The 17,301-nt window shown below is 52.1% G+C and overlaps 1 protein-coding gene across 11 annotated transcripts in view; it reads left to right on the top strand.

Annotated features, from left to right (window-relative positions):
* Positions 1-17,301, top strand: part of MAP4 (microtubule associated protein 4) — a 146,519-nt gene that overhangs the window by 71,282 nt on the left and 57,936 nt on the right. For all 11 annotated transcript variants that reach the window (XM_039726570.1, XM_039726579.1, XM_039726578.1 and 8 more), the window contains one exon: positions 11,857-11,970. In XM_039726570.1, coding sequence (XP_039582504.1) covers positions 11,857-11,970 — 114 coding nt within the window. The remainder of the gene's footprint in view (positions 1-11,856; positions 11,971-17,301) is intronic.

The raw sequence follows: 17,301 nt of genomic DNA, 5'->3' as shown, positions 1-17,301 counted from the left end.
TGAAGTATTTTAGCATCCAAGCAGCAATCAAGTGCTGCAATTCCAGCCTGGAATTCCTGGTACCGTGTGGTGGAGCGTGGGGCAGGATGGTGGGGATGTTTTCCAGAGTTCCCACACTGCTTCCATATTTCTGATTCATTCCTCATCCTCAGAGGGGCTCCCTCACTGACAGCTCTTGGGGACAAGTGTTGGCTCCCAGCCTGGGCTGAAGAGTTGGGATGGTTTGAGCTGGAGAAGGGTTAATCATGGAGCTGCTGCATGGCCTCCCTTGGGACAGCTGGCTGAGGAAAGGTGGGGAACAAGGAATATGATAGGATTGGCTGTTGTTAGAACGTGAGCAGGAGGGAGAAAAGGGCAATAGTTTAATTTAATTCCCATCTTGGCAGTCAGGGATGGCAGGAGTTAAACCTGTTGGGAAGGTAAAGTGCTAAAAAACTAATGGAGGTAAGTGATTTGTATGGGTAGGAAAGACACTCACAGACCATCTCCAAGGAGGCTGTGTCAAATGCTTTTAAGAGTGGGAAAAAGGAGGAAATTAATAAAAATGGAAGCGAGGACTTAGAGCTGGAGAGATTTAAGGACTGCCCAGATTATGGTGCACAGTGATTTACAAGCACTGAAGTGCACGAGTCAAAGGAAGAGGATTTCCAGTTTATTAGAGATAAGAGAAGGTTGGAAGAAAGCTGTTCAATGGAGATGGAGGGGAAAGTGATGCACAGGAGGCTGCGGGGTTCAGCCCTGCTTTAGTTCTGGTTGTTATCATTTGATAAGGATTAGAGCTCAGGCTCCAGCCAGGCCGGGGAGCTCAGGGATGGGGATGGGTGTTCCCAGGTGATGGACAGGGCAGGCACCACCCTGGGCTAGGGGTGTGAAGCATTATTAATTTGTAACCTAGCTCATTAAGAGATATCAGCACAAGTGCTGACACAACCAGGAAGAGCCAGCTGGAGTGATAAAAGTGAGGAGGCAGCAGATGAGGTGTAGCTACAGCATGGTGCAGTGAGGGTTCTTCTTCATTGATTTATCTGTTGTAAGTTTTGAGAAGAGTCAGAGTTTAGTGCCCTCCTCAGCCTGAGGAATAGCTCCTGAAAAGTGCTGTTAGTGGATCAAGTGAGCTGCTGGGTGGACCTTGTTGTTCTCCGTGGTTCTGTAAATATTGACTCTCCAAGGAGCACTCTTGGAGCTCCAAGTGATCCCCAGCAGAGACTGTAAGTGCTGCTTTTTCTTCTTCTTGCTTTCTTCTATGGCCCTGATTGCATTTAAAAGAGAAGAATTCAGCTCCTGGATGGTGCCAGGGGAGGATTTGGGGCCGTGTCCTGCTGGGGTGATGGTGTGGGAGCTGGGCACTGCTCCAGCTGCTGCTGGCAGGGCCTGGCTGGGCAGCTCTGCCCAGGCTCTGCCAGGCACAGGGAGCCACTCTGGGGACGTGGGGAACGTGTGCTGTGTGCCTGAGCCCTGGGAACACAGCTCAGCTACCAAATCCCCCTGGAGAGAGCAGAGCTGCCTTGGTCTGTCTGCTGTGGGCACGGCAGGAGGAGAGGTCCTGGCCTGCCTTAGGATCTGCAGGTAAAGGAGTGCTTTGTGTTCAGCTGAGGAGAAGTCTCAGCTTTACTCTTCGTGGTAAATGTGCTTGGGTCTCAGAAGGATAAAGCTTAGGGAAGCTTTGAGGTACCAGATCATCATCAGTGGGAAGTAGGGGATGTTTTCTTTTTGGAATTTTGCTGACTATTTATTCCTCAGGTATTTTTTTTTATTTCACTCTGTGGCTCATGGGTTTCCCTGGGAGCAGGAGGCACTTTGCAAGTCCCAGTCCTGTGTGCAGACTGGCAGCAGATGGTGGCTTGGCTGCTCTTGTGTGTTTGTGGTGTCCTGAACCCTCTGCAGGTGTTGGCATCAGCCCAGGCTGCAGCTCAGGATTCCCTGAACTGTGTCTGGGACCAGCCCAAAATCTCAGCTGGACTGGAGGGTATTCCTGGGCCTCCTGCTGAGCAAGAGCAGAAGCACAGAGCCATGGCATGGTGTGGGAAGGGACTCACAGGGTTCCACCCTGCCATGGCAGGGCCACCTCCCATTGTCCCAGGTGCTCCCAGCCCTGTCCAGCCTGGCCAGGGACACTGCCAGGGATTGGAATCCACAAATTCTCTGGGCACCCTGTGCCTGTTCCTCTGCTCCTGAGCCCCAGGGAGTCACCACACACCTGGGAGGCACCAGAGCACATTCTGCAGCTCTCAGCTGCTCCTGCTCACCTTCCAAATCCTTGGGATCCCTGCCTGGCTCTGGTGAGTCTCTGGTGATGTTTGCTCATCCCTCCCCACTTCTCCAGAGCCTTAGAGGAGATCTGTGTCCCTGTCCTAGAGACTGTTTCAATTTTCCTGGGGAAAAGGAACTTCCAGACCAGCCCTGCAGGGTGCCAACTCCTGTGTCCCTGTGTGAAAGGTCTGAGCAGCAATCTCAGCAGTGACCTTGGAGCAGGAGTGTTTGTGCTGGCTCCCTCGTGTGCCCTTGTGCAGGGCTTGCCCTCAGCCCTGCCCTCCTGAGCCCGAGATCTGCCCCAGCCTCTGCCCCAGCCAGGAGCTGGAGCTGGAGCTGGAGCATTCCCTGAGTCAGGCTGCAGCAGGGTGAATTTGGTAGCAGCCCTTTCAGGGGAAATTGCCTTTCCCTGCTCAGGAGGAGAGCTGACAGCACTGTGGGTCACAGCTCTGCACTGTCACTGTGCCTGGTGCCAGCACAGGGACACGCTGCCCTGCTGGGCTGGCACCAGCCAGGGAGGGGCTGCCATCCCCCAAAACTGCCTGGGGCTGCTGCTCTGGGACTCAGCAGCTTCTGGAGGGCATTAAGGCAGCACAGCTCGGTGGGAGAGTTCATGAAGCTCAGGTGACCCTTATTTTACACCGAGGTTTTGTCCCTCAGGATTTTGTCCCATCACTCCCAGCCCTGTGTGCTCATGGCTCTGGGATCTCCTGCTCAGGAGCTGTGGCCAGGCTGGCACAGGGAGGAGGAGGCTCCAGCTGGTGCTCACAGCTCAGCCTGGAGAAAAGGGGGCTCAGGGGGGAACTTCTGGTCCTCCAAAACTCCCTGCCAGGAGGGGACAGCCAGGGGGTCAGGCTGTGCTCCAGGGAACGGGGACAGAGGAGAGGGAACGGCCTCAGGCTGGGCCAGGGGAGGTTTGGGTTGGACACCAGCAGGAATTTCCCCATGGAAAGGGTGCTCAGGCCTTGGCAGGGGCTGCCCAGGGAGGTTTGGAGTGCCCATCCCTGCAGGTGTCACCTGGAGGTGGCACTGAGTGCTCTGGGCTGGGGACAAGGTGGGCATTGGGCACAACTGGGACTCAGTGCTCCTGGAGGGCTTTTCCAGCCTGGATGATTGCAGGATTCTGGGATCTCTGGGGCTCTCCCCGTGCCAGCACAGTGGGGTGTGGACAGGCCTCCTGTGCCCACTCCTCACTGTGATTCTTTTGCCTCAGAACTGAGTTTATTTCAGCTTCACGTGTTTCAGGCAGGGCAGCGTGGGCAGGGTGCCCCAGACCTTCCCGTGGGTTCTCAGCTCTGAGGCAGGGTGCAAGGCCAGGGAATGGGGCAGGGATTCAGCCCTGGCATTGCTGCCCTGGCTTTTGCACAGGAGATCCTCTCTGCATCACCTGCACCTCGTGCTGGGCCTGCTGAACAGGTCTGGGGGGTTTTGCCTGGCTGTGGATGGAAATATTCCCTGCCAAGGATGTGCAGGAGGCTCCTGGCTTTAGGAAGGAGCACCAAGTGAAACACAAGTGTCTCAGTTGTGCCACTTGGCTGAGAAAAACCAAACAAAAAGTCCAAGCTGGGACACTTCCACTATCCCAGGTGCTCCCAGCCCTGTCCAGCCTGGCCTGGGACACTTCAGGGATCCAGGGGCAGCCCCAGCTGCTCTGGGAATTCCATCCCAGCCAGGAATTCCCAATTCCCAGTCTACCATCCATCCCTGCCCTCTGGCAGTGGCAGCCATTCCCTGTGTCCTGTCCCTCCATCCTTGTCCCCAGTCCCTCTCCAGCTCCCAACACCTGGAGTATTTCCAGTGTGGTGTAAATATGTCTTTAGTGAGCCTTTTGTTTAAAAACAGAGCTTCAGGTGCCTTTGTTACTACCAGATGAGTCTTTGTTATTAAGAAATGCTGTTACCAGATGAGTCTGTGCAGGGTGGATCCAGGTGAGGAATCTGGGGAGGAGGGAGCTGGGGAATCCTCATGCCCCATGAGGAATAAATCTGAGCAGTGCTAAAGATCCCTCACTCCCTGAGCAGCTGATGTTCCCAGGGAGGAGCAGGAGCAGCAGGACAAACAGGGAGCAGTTAGAGCAGAGCTGGGAGCTCCCTGCACCTCCCTGCTTCCACCTCCCAATCCATGACAAAGCAATTGCTGCTGAAAATTCCCTCTGGGAAGGAGAAAAAGCTGGACAAGAAACTGTAGCAACTGCATTATTTTTTTTCTTGCAGATTTTTTTACAAGGCACAGCATGAACCTTGTGTTGAACTTTCAAGTAACTGACTTTGCATGTCTGGAGTTTGGAGATAGTGGTTCTGACAGTTGTAGGCACAGGGCCCTTTTAGCATTCAGGATTATGTAACCTCATGGAATTTCAGAGGGAAAGCAGTGAAACCCTTCTGGAACTGTCAGCACCCTCTGAAATGCCCTGCAGTTCCTTGAGGGCCTTTCACAGATTCCTGATCTTCTTCCCATCCAGCTCAGTGGTGGAATTTAATTTGGTTCTCATTGCAGGGACTTGAGAGTGCCAGGGCAAGGGGGAGTGGGTTCCCAGTGCCAGAGGGCAGGGCTGGATGGGATAGTGGAGAGGAATTCCTGTCTGGGAGGGTGGGGAGAGGCTGGGATGGAATTCCCAGAGCAGCTGTGGCTGCCCCTGGATCCCTGGCAGTGTCCAAGGCCAGGCTGGACAGGGCTTGGAGCAGCCTGGGATAGTGGAAGATTGGAATGAGATGATTTTTAAGGTCCCTTCCAACCCAAACCATTCTGCTATTCTATGAAATTAAAGGTTTTTGTGTAATCTCAGCCAGATTTGGGTTCAGCACTGGCTCCTGGGAGTTAAACTTTCCTCTCCTGCAAGGACAGCAATGTCTTTTCTCCAAAAAGCTGGGTCTGAGGAGCCTGTGGGGGCTCAGCAGGCTGGAGGAAGCTGTGCCATGCTAAGGCCAGCAGCTTTGCCCAGAGCAGGGGAAGCAGCCTCTGCCCAGTTTGGAGCTCCCCAGGGCTGGACACTCCACAGCCTCTCTGGCCAACCTGCCCCGTGTCAGTCCCCTCAGAGTTCAGTTTTCAGCAGAGTGGAATTGCTGCCTTTCACTTTGACAGGAGGAGGGACAGGGAGTAACCAGCTCTGACAGCTCTGCTCTGGGTGAGTTCTCCTCCATCAGGGCTGCCAGCTTAGTGCTTTAGACATTGATCAAATGCAAAAACTTCTTGGAATCTTGAGCTCTTATCCCCTTGGATAAAAATGTACAGCTCCCTTTGGGTGGCTGGGTGACCTCTTTTTCCATGTAGCTCCTGTCTGTGCTTATCCCTTAGATTTTGGGGATTAGTGAAGCTTGTCTGCAAAACTCACTCAGGGGGATTTTCAGACCCTTCACCCTGAACTGAGCTAGGCAATATTTTATTTTACAAAATGATGAGACTGATCATAAAGCATTGAGGGGGTATTCCTGCGGGATACTCCTTGTTTACTCTAAAGCCAGCAGGCACAAAGAGAGCCTGAGCTTCTTGGGGGAGTTACCCTGTGACCTTTCAGGGGAAACTTTTGCCTCTCTTACACTGAATAATATCTGGAAATAATGTCCTGAGCAAGGGAAGGAGACCCTGGAATGTCTTGGCTGCCTGTTGGGGTTTTTGCCTGATGTTCCAGGTGGATCCCATCCTGTACAATACCACTGGGCAGCAGATTGAAGGGGTGTGTGCCTGAAAATCAGACAGGACATTCAGGCAAAGTTCTCAGGAATCCCTCAGGTGGGAATCAGAAACTGCTCCTGGTAATGAATGTCCTGGTAATGAATGTCCTGAGCACAATGTGCCTGAAAATCAGACAGGACATTCAGGCAAAGTTCTCAGGAATCCCTCAGGTGGGAATCAGAAACTGCTCCTGGTAATGAATGTCCTGAGCACAGGCAGTTCCTCACACAGGCACCAAGTGCTCCCAAAACAGCCTAAATCTTGTATGGAATCCTTACAGCATCCAGTGTGGAGAAGGAAAAGCTCCAGGCAGACCTTGGACCATAAAAGGGCTCCAGGAGAGCTGGAGAGGGACTGGGGACAGGGGATGGAGGGACAGGACACAGGGAATGGCTCCCACTGCCAGAGGGCAGGGATGGATGGGATCTTGGGAATTGGGAATTCCTGGCTGAGAGGGTGGGGAGGGTCTGGGATGGAATTGCCAGAGCAGCTGTGGCTGCCCCTGGATCCCTGGCAGTGCCCAAGGCCAGGCTGGACAGGGCTTGGAGCACCTGGGGCAGTGGGAGGTGTCCCTGCCATGGCAGGGGGTGGAATGGGATAGGATTTCAGGTCCCTTTCAGCACAAACCATTCCATGACTCTGATTCTGAAGCTCTTTTTTAAGGCTGCAAATCCCCCACCCTGCAGGGGTGGATGTGTTTGGTACTGATAGGAATTGATTGGCATGGCTGATAAAACTGCTGCTCTTTGGGGATTGCAGCAAGGCCAGCTGTGCCTCCCCATGCCAGGCTGATCTGGGCAAATTCCCGTTGGGATCCTCTGCAGGAATGGAGCTCCCAAGCCTCCCTTTCCCTGTTTGCCCTGCTGGCTGCTGGCAGGGCCCTCTCCTGGCTGCTCACTCAGTAATTTTGAAGCTCCTTAACCCCGAGCTGGAGGTCTGGCCTGTGACCTGCCAAGATTAGCATCTCCTGCAGGGAAAAGGCTTTAGAGGGTAATCCTGTGCTCCGAGAGCCCCTGGCTGGACATTCCCTGGGGTGTCCTGTGTGCCAGCAGCTCCAGGAGCGTGTCCTGCCCCAGCTCCCAGCCCGGGCACAGGGGTAGGTGGCCACAGGGGCACTTTTGGCTGGGTTAGCTGTGAATTGGGTGCTGTGACCGAGCTGAGCTGTGCAGAGAGATGATCAAACAAACAATTCCACGCTGTCAGCAGCCCTGCTAAATGTTCCACCCTCATCCTGCCCTGGGAGCAGTGCACGGAAGGTGCTGCTTGCATGGGATCCTTGTTTTTCCTTTCAGAAGCAAGTTTGCTTTGTAAGTATGTTGTTAATGGTCTTTTTTCCTTTAAGCAAGTCTTTGTAAGCTCTAATCCTACATTGGTTTATATTATCAGGGCTCGTAACCGGATTTTCAGCCATCAGCCAGCTTTAATACTTGCTAAAATTGCTTTACAGGTCTGTGGGATCTGTCAGATTTGCATTTTGTGTGGAGTGCATTATCTGCCGTGCACATCCACGGGCACTGGGCCCTGGAAGAGTTTGGCTTCTCCTTTGTGTTGTTTTGTGTCTTTTGTTGGTAGGTCAGAGGCAGAAGGTGTGTTTGGGGAGCTTGGGTTTGGAACTGAAAAATCCTCTTTTCCCAGTCCTTGGGAAATGTGAGATCACATTTTGTGTTCCAGGTTTGATAAGGGGAAGCTGAATATTGGGATGGGGTGGGGATGATGAATAAGCTGGAAGTGTCCACTTCATGGCATATAACTTGGGAAACATTGTGGGAATAGCAGAGGGGGTTTGCTGGTGCTGACTGTGCTCCAGAAATCTTTGCTGTCCTGGCTCTGCAGGGGCAGCTGGGTCCTGGCTGGCCCAGGGAAGGGGTGGCTGCTCCAGGCTGGTCCCTGTGGCTGGCCCTGCTCTGCTCTCCCTGCTCCAGAGCTGCCTGCATCCCCCCTTGCACCGGGATTCCTGCTGGGAAGCACTGCCTGCTTTGGGTTTTTAATTTGCATCTGTTGTGAAAATATTGTGTGCAGAATATTCCAGTCTTGGGTTTGGATTTGGAAGGATTTGGCAGAGGCAGCTCCCAACTGCTCCTGATGCAGCTTGCAGCCAGCTCTGGGGCTTTGCTGCAGCTCAGGGCTGGCAAACACTGACTGAGTTTTGCTCAACTTGGTTTCATCTGATGGCAAATGGAAATATTTCCCATCCCAATTCCTTTTGTCTCCTGCTGCTCCCTCCTTCTCCAGCCCCTCTGCATTGAAAGGCATGAACACAACCTGGTACTGAAACCACCCCCCAAAGTGGAGAGGTTTCTTCAGGTTTACCTTTCTGACCCTAATTTTATGTTCTTCCCTGTGAAATCTTTCATTGTGGCAATGTGCCAATATATTTTTAGTGCTAACAAATAGATTTGTTTCAAATATTCAGAGTTCAAGCAGTGGGTGCTCTCCATCAGCCTCAGTGTGGGTCCAAGCCAGCACTCTGTTAATGTCATAATATCATAAAATCGTCTTTGAGGAAGTTCTTGAATGCTTTAACTGCTCCCAGGCTCTTCCTCACACTGTCAAGGACTTTTAGTGTCTTCTATTTTTTTTTTCTTTAAATAGTTTTATAGACACACGAATGACAGGCTCCTGTCTAGAGGAATTTACAATGGAATCTAATTAAATCCCTTGCTGTTCTGTACTACAAATAATGGTAAATAATAATAATGTCTCTTGACATGTTGCAGTGGCACTTTATCTCCAAAGCACTTTGCAAAGCTAAATGAAATAGTACCAGAATTACCTTATACTATCAAATACAATATTAATAAAATATTTTCTCCTGGAATGATCAGGCTTTTAGCTGCTCCAGGCTCAGACAGGGTTGCCCAGGCTGGATTTTCCACGGGACACACAGGGGTTGTTGTCCCCCGTGTCCCCTGTGCTTTGTCAGGGGCAGGCAGAGGTGGTGTCACCCTGCCTGGGAGCTGCTGAGTGCCCCTGCTGAAAGCAGCCCTGGCAGATGGAGACTGGGCAGAATCAAAGCTGAGCCCTGGCACAAAACCAGCGTGCCCGTGCCAAGCCCTGCTGCTGGGGGCTGCACAGGAGGGGCAGCAGCTCCAGGGGTGCCCAGGGACGGATGGGTCAGGGCAGGGCTGCAGGGATGGATGGATGGATGGATGGATGGATGGATGGATGGATGGATGGATGGATGGATGGATCAGGGCAGGGCTGCAGGGATGGATGGGATTAGGGCAGGGCTGCAGGAATGGGTGGATGGCATTAAGGCAGGGCTGCAGGGATGGATGGATCAGGACAGGGCTGCTCAGGATGGATGGGATGGGTGGGATCAGTGCAGGGCTGCTCTGGGTCCTGTTCTCCTGGAGACAAGGGGTGGGATTGTTGTGATCCCTGGAATTCCCCTTTCATTCCCAGTCTTGCTTTCCCAGGGTGTGTAAATGTAAAAAATCCATTTTATTTGTGTTTCCCAGCGTGTGTAAGTGTAAAAATTCCATTTTATTTGTTTCCTTGGAGCAGCATCTCTCTAGGAGCTGTTCTGGCCCTGGCAGCTCCTGCTGGGGCTGGGTGGGTGCTGCTCTGGGACACCCAGGTGGGAATGTTGGCACAGGGACAGGCAGAGCTCGTGTCCTGCTCCCGCCCAGGGTGGCACTGGGGACACGGTGCCAGCACCGCGGTGTCCCTGAGCATGTGGCCTTCCCTCCATGTGACCCTCAGAGGGACCTGAACCTCGGGAAGCTCCTGCCTGGCCCGGGGTCAGCTGGGAATGGGGACACAAAGGGGACACACCGGGGAGTGTCACACACGGGGAGTGTCACACATGGGGAGTGTCACACACACAGCAAGTGTCACACACAGGGAGTGTCACACAGTGTCACACACACACAGTGTCACACACAGGGAGTGTCACATACAGAGCACGTGTCACACACACAGTGTCACACATGGGGAGTGTCACACACACACGGTGTCACAAAGTGAGTGTCACACATGGTGAGTGTCACACACAGAGTCACTCACACAGTGTCCCACACACAGGGAGTGTCACATACAGAGCAAGTGTCACACACACAGTGTCACACATGGTGAGTGTCACACACAGAGTCACTCACACAGTGTCCCACACACAGTGAGTGTCACACATCCCTGAGCTCACATGTCACACACACACAGTGTCACACACAGGGAGTGTCACATACAGAGCAAGTGTCACACACACAGTGTCACACATGGTGAGTGTCACACACAGAGTCACTCACACAGTGTCACACACAGTGTCACACTCTGTGTGACAAACACAGTGTCACACACAGAGTCACTCACACAGTGTCCCACACACAGTGAGTGTCACACAGCCCAGGCCACACCCTGGGGACACGGCAGCACTTGGAGCTCCAGAGCCTGACTGGAAGTAATATTTACATTAATTGTATTAGCCATTACACATATGCATTTATATTTATATATATGTATGTGTGTCTGTGTGTCTGTGTGTGTATATAAATAAAAATATATAGAGAGTAATGTATAATACATAATTTACATATATTTATAAATATATAAATATTATATAACAAACATTATATAATATAATGTATATAAACCACATGAAAATATATAAACTATACATGATAAATTATATATTATAATATGTGGTATAATGTGCATGAAAACATATAAAATATATTATACAGTACATATAATGTATATATAATATAGTCAATATATATAATGTATATGCTATATAATGTATGATATATTTATATATTACATTTATTTATAATATATATAACATAAATTATCTAATGTATTATTATATAATGTATTATTATTTTAATTATTGTTTGAATTATTATTAATTTATTGTTTGAATAATCATTAAATGTTTATATTCTTAATTTTATTTTTAATTATAAGTAATATTTAATATTTACCCAAATCAGAGATTTGGACATGTTTCAAACTCCAAGGAATCCCCTCCTGCTCCTCTAAACCCAAACTCTGAGCAAATTGTTGAACCCACCTCATGATTTGTACTGGTGACCTTTCCTTGTTTTATGATGTAAAACAAACTCCAAGCCCCACAAAAGCCATTTTTCATCTTATTCTCTCTCAATAACTTTATTATTATTATCATAATCATTATTATTAGAGCTGAATCTCTGCCCACCTTGCTGTGAGCTCTCAGCCCACCTGACACCTCCAGGTTGTTGGTTTTACAGACCAGGGTCATGTTTTTAATAAATTCTTCCCTTCTGGTCCTTCTGTGCCTTTACATTGGGTTGTTTTTAGTAACTGCAGTTTTGCACTGAATTAAGGGTTATATCCAGTGATATTTTGTCATGAATTTCATCTCCTGAGCTCCAGGCTTGCAGGTATTGTCAGCCTAAGTGAAGGTAAAAATATTAAAAGCTTAAAGAGATGTATTGGCACAGAGCAGAGAGTGTTGTATGGGGGATGAGAGAAGGATTCACTATAAATATTTTCTGTTTCTTTCCAAAAGAAACTGGGACCAGTTTAAAACTATAATGTTGTCCTCAGAAGAGCTGACAAATTCATGCCTCCTTAAAACAGAAATAAAGCTAAAATTCATTAGTCTGGGTGTTAATTTTGAACCTTTCCACTGAGTTTGTCCTGTTTAAAGCCTCAGGACTTAGGGTTTTGTTCCTTTTGTACAAGTGGAGGCTCTGGACCAGGACAGCACTTCCATGTGAGTCTGTTCTTGATCTTACATGTACCTTAGGACACAGAAATCCCCATTTTTCTGTGTTTTGTATTTGAAGAGCTGAATCAAACCAGTCAAAAATGGATAATTATGGGCTCTGGTTTGGCTGCCAGTCCCTATTACCTGGGGATGTCACACCCAAATGTCACATGGTGCAGTGACACATTTTAAATATTTCAATGTTTGGCTTTTGACTGGGTCATTTTCTTCTCCCATGTCAGTATTCCCAGGAGAAATCATGGATGAGAAGATGTCCTACAAAGAGTTCCTGGATCGCAACGACTCCTGGTCAGCAGAGGAGAGGGACCTGTGCTTCAAACCCATGGACGTGGCTGGTAGGATGGCTCAGGAGCTGGAGCACCCTGATTGAGCAGCTGGGGGACCTCATGGAGTGCAGGCTCCATGCCTTGGGGCTTCTGTTCCCCTCGTGGAGTGCAGGCTCCATCCCTGAGGGGCTCCTGCTCCCCTCATGGAATCCCTGAGGGGGCCCTGCTCCCCTCATGGACTTCAGGCTCCATCCCTGCGGGGCTCCTGCTCCCCTCGTGGAGTGCAGGCTCCATCCCTGCGGGGCTCCTGCTCCCCTCATGGACTTCAGGCTCCATCCCTGAGGGGCTCCTGCTCCCCTCATGGCATCCCTGAGGTGCCCCTGCTCCCCTCATGGGCTTCAGGCTCCAACCCTGAGGGGCTCCTGCTCCCCTCATGGCATCCCTGAGGGGCCCCTGCTCCCCTCATGGCATCCCTGAGGGAGCTCATGCTCCCCTCATGGCATCCCTGAGGGAGCTCCTGCTCCTCTCATGGAATCCCTGAGGGGCCCCTGCTCCCCTCATGGCATCTCTGAGGGAGCTCATGCTCCCCTCATGGCATCCCTGAGGGAGCTCCTGCTCCTCTCATGGCATCCCTGAGTTGCTCCTGCTCCCCTCATAGAGTGCAGGCTCCGTCCCTGAGGGGCTCCTGCTCCCCTCATGGCCTTCGGCAGCCCCCGGACTCCCTGGGGGTTGGTTTTTGGTTTTGGGCCCAGCCCTGCTCAGGGGATCCCCCCTGGCATTGGGGATGGGGGCGTGGGGTGACCCCTCCGTGGTCATGGCCAGCATGGTGGGTGGGATGTGGCTGTGCTGCAGGGCAGGGAGGCTCCAGGGGGATCAGCACAGGCTGGATCCATGGTCCAAGGGCCATGTCCTGCCCTCAGGGCACCGTCACCACATGGAACCTCCATGCTGGGCACAGGGGCTGGTGACAGCGGCTGGACACGAGCCCAGGGGTGCCCAGCTGGGCACAGCCAGGGCAGGGACTGTCCCCTGTGCTGGCCCTGCTCAGGGACCCCCTGGGATCCTCTGGGCCCTCCCAGCAGGAGAGCCCTGGAGGGGCTGGAGTGTCCAGGGAATGGAGCTGGGAAGGGAATGGAGCCCCAGGAGGGGCTCAGGGAGCTGGGAAGGGGCTCAGCCTGGAGAAAAGGGGGCTCAGGGGGGACCCTGTGGCTCTGCACAGCTCCTGCCAGGAGGGGACAGCCGGGGGGGTCGGGCTGTGCTCCAGGAACAGGGACAGGAGCAGAGGGAACAGCCTCAGGCTGGGCCAGGGCAGCTCAGGGTGGAAATTTGGAAAATTCCTTCACTCGAGCGTGGTTCAGTGTTGGCAGGGGCTGCCCAGGGCAGTGCTGAGTCCCCATCCCCGGAATTGTTCAAAGCCCAAGGAAATACAGAATTTTGTGATGTGTTTTGGAGGTATTTGGTCAAAAGTTGCAGTTGGTTGTCTTGGAACTCTTTTCCAACCCTAATAATTCTGGGATTCTATGCCCAGAGCAGGTTTTGGGGGACTCCCACAGCTGAGCTGCTGTGAGCACAGTGGGTTTCAGTGCAGACCTCCCCAGATGTGTCCCTCTGACCTGCCGTGTCCCCAGGCAGTGCCTGTCCCTGTGTCACATCGTGCCCTGCAGCTGGGGCTGTCCCACACCTCTGCAGCTGCTGAACACGAGCTGCACCTTGTGCAACCCAGCCCTGCACACAGATACACTTTCACCCAGCAGCTTCCCCTCAATATTCTCCTTTTTCCCCCTCATTCTTAGAATTTAAATTGCTTGCTGGCTCCAGGAGCACCTGAGAAATGTGGGTCCTACCCAGATTAGCCCAGGCAATCAGCCTGGAAAGATACAGGATGAAATTTCTTTTTTTTCAATATATTTTTGAGTACTGTAGGCCTGCTTAGGACATGATTTTCTTACTGAATGTGAAGAACTGATGTATTTTTACAAGGATAAGAAGTGATGCATGGAAGAACTGGAAGAGCCACAGGTTTCTTGGGTTTTCCCTCCTGTTGCTGTGTGGGTGCAGGAATGGAACATTGGTGTCATTCTGCTCAAGAGCCAGATGTCAAATTTGTTCATTAGGAACAATTTACGTACCTGGCCCATCACCCAGTGTTCTTTTGGCCTGAATAATATCCTGCTCCCCTCATGGCATCCCTGAGGGGCTCCTGCTCCCCTCATGGCATCCCTGAGGGGCCCCTGCTCCCCTCATGGCATCCCTGAGGGAGCTCCTGCTCCTCTCATGGCATCCCTGAGTTGCTCCTGCTCCCCTCATAGAGTGCAGGCTCCGTCCCTGAGGGGCTCCTGCTCCCCTCATGGCATCCCTGAGTTGCTCCTGCTCCCCTCATAGAGTGCAGGCTCCGTCCCTGAGGGGCTCCTGCTCCCCTCATGGCCTTCGGCAGCCCCCGGACTCCCTGGGGGTTGGTTTTTGGTTTTGGGCCCAGCCCTGCTCAGGGGATCCCCCCTGGCATTGGGGATGGGGGCGTGGGGTGACCCCTCCGTGGTCATGGCCAGCATGGTGGGTGGGATGTGGCTGTGCTGCAGGGCAGGGAGGCTCCAGGGGGATCAGCACAGGCTGGATCCATGGTCCAAGGGCCATGTCCTGCCCTCAGGGCACCGTCACCACATGGAACCTCCATGCTGGGCACAGGGGCTGGTGACAGCGGCTGGACACGAGCCCAGGGGTGCCCAGCTGGGCACAGCCAGGGCAGGGACTGTCCCCTGTGCTGGCCCTGCTCAGGGCCCCCCTGGGATCCTCTGGGCCCTCCCAGCAGGAGAGCCCTGGAGGGGCTGGAGTGTCCAGGGAATGGAGCTGGGAAGGGAATGGAGCCCCAGGAGGGGCTCAGGGAGCTGGGAAGGGGCTCAGCCTGGAGAAAAGGGGGCTCAGGGGGGACCCTGTGGCTCTGCACAGCTCCTGCCAGGAGGGGACAGCCGGGGGGGTCGGGCTGTGCTCCAGGAACAGGGACAGGAGCAGAGGGAACAGCCTCAGGCTGGGCCAGGGCAGCTCAGGGTGGAAATTTGGAAAATTCCTTCACTCGAGCGTGGTTCAGTGTTGGCAGGGGCTGCCCAGGGCAGTGCTGAGTCCCCATCCCCGGAATTGTTCAAAGCCCAAGGAAATACAGAATTTTGTGATGTGTTTTGGGGGTATTTGGTCAAAAGTTGCAGTTGGTTGTCTTGGAACTCTTTTCCAACCCTAATAATTCTGGGATTCTATGCCCAGAGCAGGTTTTGGGGGACTCCCACAGCTGAGCTGCTGTGAGCACAGTGGGTTTCAGTGCAGACCTCCCCAGATGTGTCCCTCTGACCTGCCGTGTCCCCAGGCAGTGCCTGTCCCTGTGTCACATCGTGCCCTGCAGCTGGGGCTGTCCCACACCTCTGCAGCTGCTGAACACGAGCTGCACCTTGTGCAACCCAGCCCTGCACACAGATACACTTTCACCCAGCAGCTTCCCCTCAATATTCTCCTTTTTCCCCCTCATTCTTAGAATTTAAATTGCTTGCTGGCTCCAGGAGCACCTGAGAAATGTGGGTCCTGCCCAGATTAGCCCAGGCAATCAGCCTGGAAAGATACAGGATGAAATTTCTTTTTTTTCAATATATTTTTGAGTACTGTAGGCCTGCTTAGGACATGATTTTCTTACTGAATGTGAAGAACTGATGTATTTTTACAAGGATAAGAAGTGATGCATGGAAGAACTGGAAGAGCCACAGGTTTCTTGGGTTTTCCCTCCTGTTGCTGTGTGGGTGCAGGAATGGAACATTGGTGTCATTCTGCTCAAGAGCCAGATGTCAAATTTGTTCATTAGGAACAATTTACGTACCTGGCCCATCACCCAGTGTTCTTTTGGCCTGAATAATATGAATATTTGAGTTTATTTGTTGCATGAAACCACATTTCTTTGGGTTTCATGTCCTTGGAGTATCTTGCACACCTGTACAGGCACCACATAAAGTTCAGGATCAAAGTGTCCCCTGTGTTGCTCTTCCAACTGGATATAAATGAGATTCTCCTTAGAGCTCCCATAATGGAGCAGAGATCAGACTCAGAGAAATCATTTGGTTTATTCAATATTTGTGTGCCCACTCTTTGGAAAATGGGAGGACAGTTTCCCTCCCAAGGAGAGGATTCTCTGGCCAATGGTGTAGAGGATCTCCTGACCAGCATCCCTGTAATTCCTTGTTCCCTGGGGGAAAAAGGGGAAATTTCAGCTCAACTTCTCCTCCCCTTTTCCCTCTGGAGCAGAGATGGGTTGGCTCAGAGATCTGAGCTGCCCATTTTTTCCACATCATCCAACTGCTGGGCAAAGAGGGAACATCAACAGGATCTCTTCTAGTTTTAAATTGGTTTCAGTCATGCTCTTTTTTTTTCCTTGTTTTTTGGGGTTGGTTTTTTAATTGGAAAGAAGGCAGTTGTTCAGACCTGGCAATACTGTTGTAAACAGCTCAAAATCAAAATATTCTGCACGTTGCTCCGAGGCAAGATGTTGTCTTGGCATCTCAAATAATCTGACAGGTTTCTAAAGGAATTCACTCAGCTCACCTGATCTTGACATCCCAGCCCACCGTGGGCATGGGAACAGCTCAGGCTGGGCTCTCAGCCCTGCAGGGAGCACTTCTGGCATGAAAATGAGCCACAGCCCTCAACCAAATCCCCCTGAGCTGGGTTTAACTGGAGGAAATCTGAGTGTCTGGAGATAGGGTGCTCCCCTGGAGAGGAGAAAGGGAGAGCTCAAAGCCCCTTTCAGGGCCTGAAGGGGCTCCAGGAGAGCTGCAGAGGGACTGGGGACAAGGATGGAGGGACAGGACACAGGGAATGGCTCCCACTGCCACAGGGCAGGGGTGACAGGGACCTTAAAGCTCATCCAGTGCCACCCCTGCCATGGCAGGGACACCTTTCACTGTCTGTGCCAGGCTGCTCCAAGCCCTGTCCAGCCTGGGACACTTCCAGGGATAGGGCAGTCTGCCTGGGACACTGGGGGATGTTTCAATTTCCCAGTAACTTGCTTAAAATACCAGTCCATCACCCCAGTTCATACTGGGATGCAGTTCCTGGCTTGGAGAGCTCAGAGATCCCACACCTTTCCCTGCCCTGGGCTGAGCTGAGCCCAGCCCAGCCCAGCCCAGCCCTTGATCCTGACTCAGATTCATGGGCTGTGTCCATCAGGGCAGAGGCAGAGGGTTCCTCCTGGAGAGGAAGGCACAGTTTCTCCAGGAACAATCATGATCCATTTGCCCCAAAAATCAGCCTGAGCAACTGGGTGTTACTGTAGGGTGTAAATTCTGATTGGGAAAGGGATAGATAAATCTTTGAAGCTCCACTGGAGCATTATCCCATTGGGAATTTGTGTGCATTACAAAACTGGACCCA

Source organism: Passer montanus, unplaced genomic scaffold, assembly GCF_014805655.1.
Source record: "Passer montanus isolate IOZ18808 unplaced genomic scaffold, ASM1480565v1 scaffold59, whole genome shotgun sequence".
Classification (NCBI taxonomy): domain Eukaryota; kingdom Metazoa; phylum Chordata; class Aves; order Passeriformes; family Passeridae; genus Passer; species Passer montanus.
This window is presented reverse-complemented; position numbering and strand designations above follow the sequence as displayed.